The sequence below is a fragment of the Sceloporus undulatus genome, chromosome 8 (assembly GCF_019175285.1).
Source record: "Sceloporus undulatus isolate JIND9_A2432 ecotype Alabama chromosome 8, SceUnd_v1.1, whole genome shotgun sequence".
NCBI classification, from domain to species: domain Eukaryota; kingdom Metazoa; phylum Chordata; class Lepidosauria; order Squamata; family Phrynosomatidae; genus Sceloporus; species Sceloporus undulatus.
Genome location: NC_056529.1, coordinates 4,204,549 through 4,205,861, shown reverse-complemented (window position 1 = coordinate 4,205,861; position 1,313 = coordinate 4,204,549). Strand labels below are relative to the sequence as shown.

At 43.1% G+C, this 1,313-nt stretch overlaps 1 protein-coding gene across 2 annotated transcripts in view; it reads left to right on the top strand.

Annotated features, from left to right (window-relative positions):
- The window catches only part of OSGIN1 (oxidative stress induced growth inhibitor 1), an 8,596-nt gene continuing 7,283 nt past the window's right edge, over positions 1-1,313 (top strand). Inside the window, exon 1 of one of the 2 annotated variants that reach the window (XM_042438202.1) lies at positions 1-220. In XM_042438202.1, coding sequence (XP_042294136.1) covers positions 16-220 — 205 coding nt within the window. In that variant the 5' untranslated portion in view covers positions 1-15. The remainder of the gene's footprint in view (positions 221-1,313) is intronic. The other variant, XM_042438203.1, reaches the window with a different exon arrangement.

Genomic DNA, 1,313 nt, shown 5'->3' with positions numbered 1-1,313 from the left:
AGCAGCTGCCTAGTCATGCTGCTGATTCATGCTCATGAGAGTTTTTCCTTCGCTCCACCCTTTGGGTCCCTAAAGCCTGCCTCCTTTGCGCTCACCCTGCCATATATTCCAGAGGCAGCCGTGCAAGGAGCCAGAGACAGTGTGTTCATCTCATCTGACAGAAGTGGCACCTGTAGACAGCCTCCTTTGGAAAGAGAGTCTCCTGTTTGGCTTTTCAAAGGTAAGGCATGGCTCAGCTGGACTTCAAACTCTTTGAAAAAGTGCATTTGATAGAAATATGTGTACTATATGCGTATATGCTGCTTGACAACCATCCGGTACCGGCTGCTGTGTAACTCATGCTGCTGGAATCTATTCTTGGCAATGACTCAACTGAACTGGAAGGCAAGGCTCTTGTTACATAAATGCAACTGTGTGTCTCTCTGTGTGTATGTGTCTTTCAAAGCAGCTGGGTTTTAGAAAGCCAAAACTATCTTCAAAGAGAAGAGGAAACTTGCACTTTCTAACTGATACATTTGGGTATCTGCTAGGGTTTGGTTCCGGGACCTACCCAAATCTGTGGATGTTCATGTCTCATTAAATATGACGGCACCATGAAACGGTGCTCCTTATATAAAATGGCAAACTCAAGGATTGCTTTTGGGAATATGAAATTTGTCAAGCTGTGGATGTTTGACTCTATGGATGCGGAGGGCCAACTGTACTTAGAGGTTTTGGGTGATGGGAGCTGGGAAAAGTTTAACTGAATAAGGTTTCATAGGATCCTTGACTTTCTTTGGATGCACCTGTATAGAATGAGAGTTTGGGAAAGAGAAAATCTTTTTGGGGGGGAGATGACAGTTTCCAGAACTGACCTGCTAGTTCTGCTTGGAGGAGATTGTTAAAATAATAAGAATAAGAATTATTATTATTATTATTATTATTATTATTATTTACCCATCTGTTCCCATGGATCAAGGCGGGGAAAAACAATAATCAGTTACAATACCCATCAGTTTAAAAGGACAGACATACAGTTTAAAAGGACAAGATATATAAATATAGTCACCCCTCTGTTTTTGCGAGGGATCCGTCCCAGCGAAAACGAAAACCTGCCAATATTCAAGCCCCGTTGGATTTAATGGTGGCACACGCCCCATTTTGTCCCCCTCCATTTGCTGCCCACAAACAGCGAGGGACGCGGACTCCCAGGTCCGTGAAATTGGAGGGGCAACTGTATATGAAAACAACCCACATTTAAAATTCATGAGTTAAAAGTCACCTGGTGGAAGAGACTGGTCTTTAATGGTCTTTGAAACTCAGACAGTTTGGGA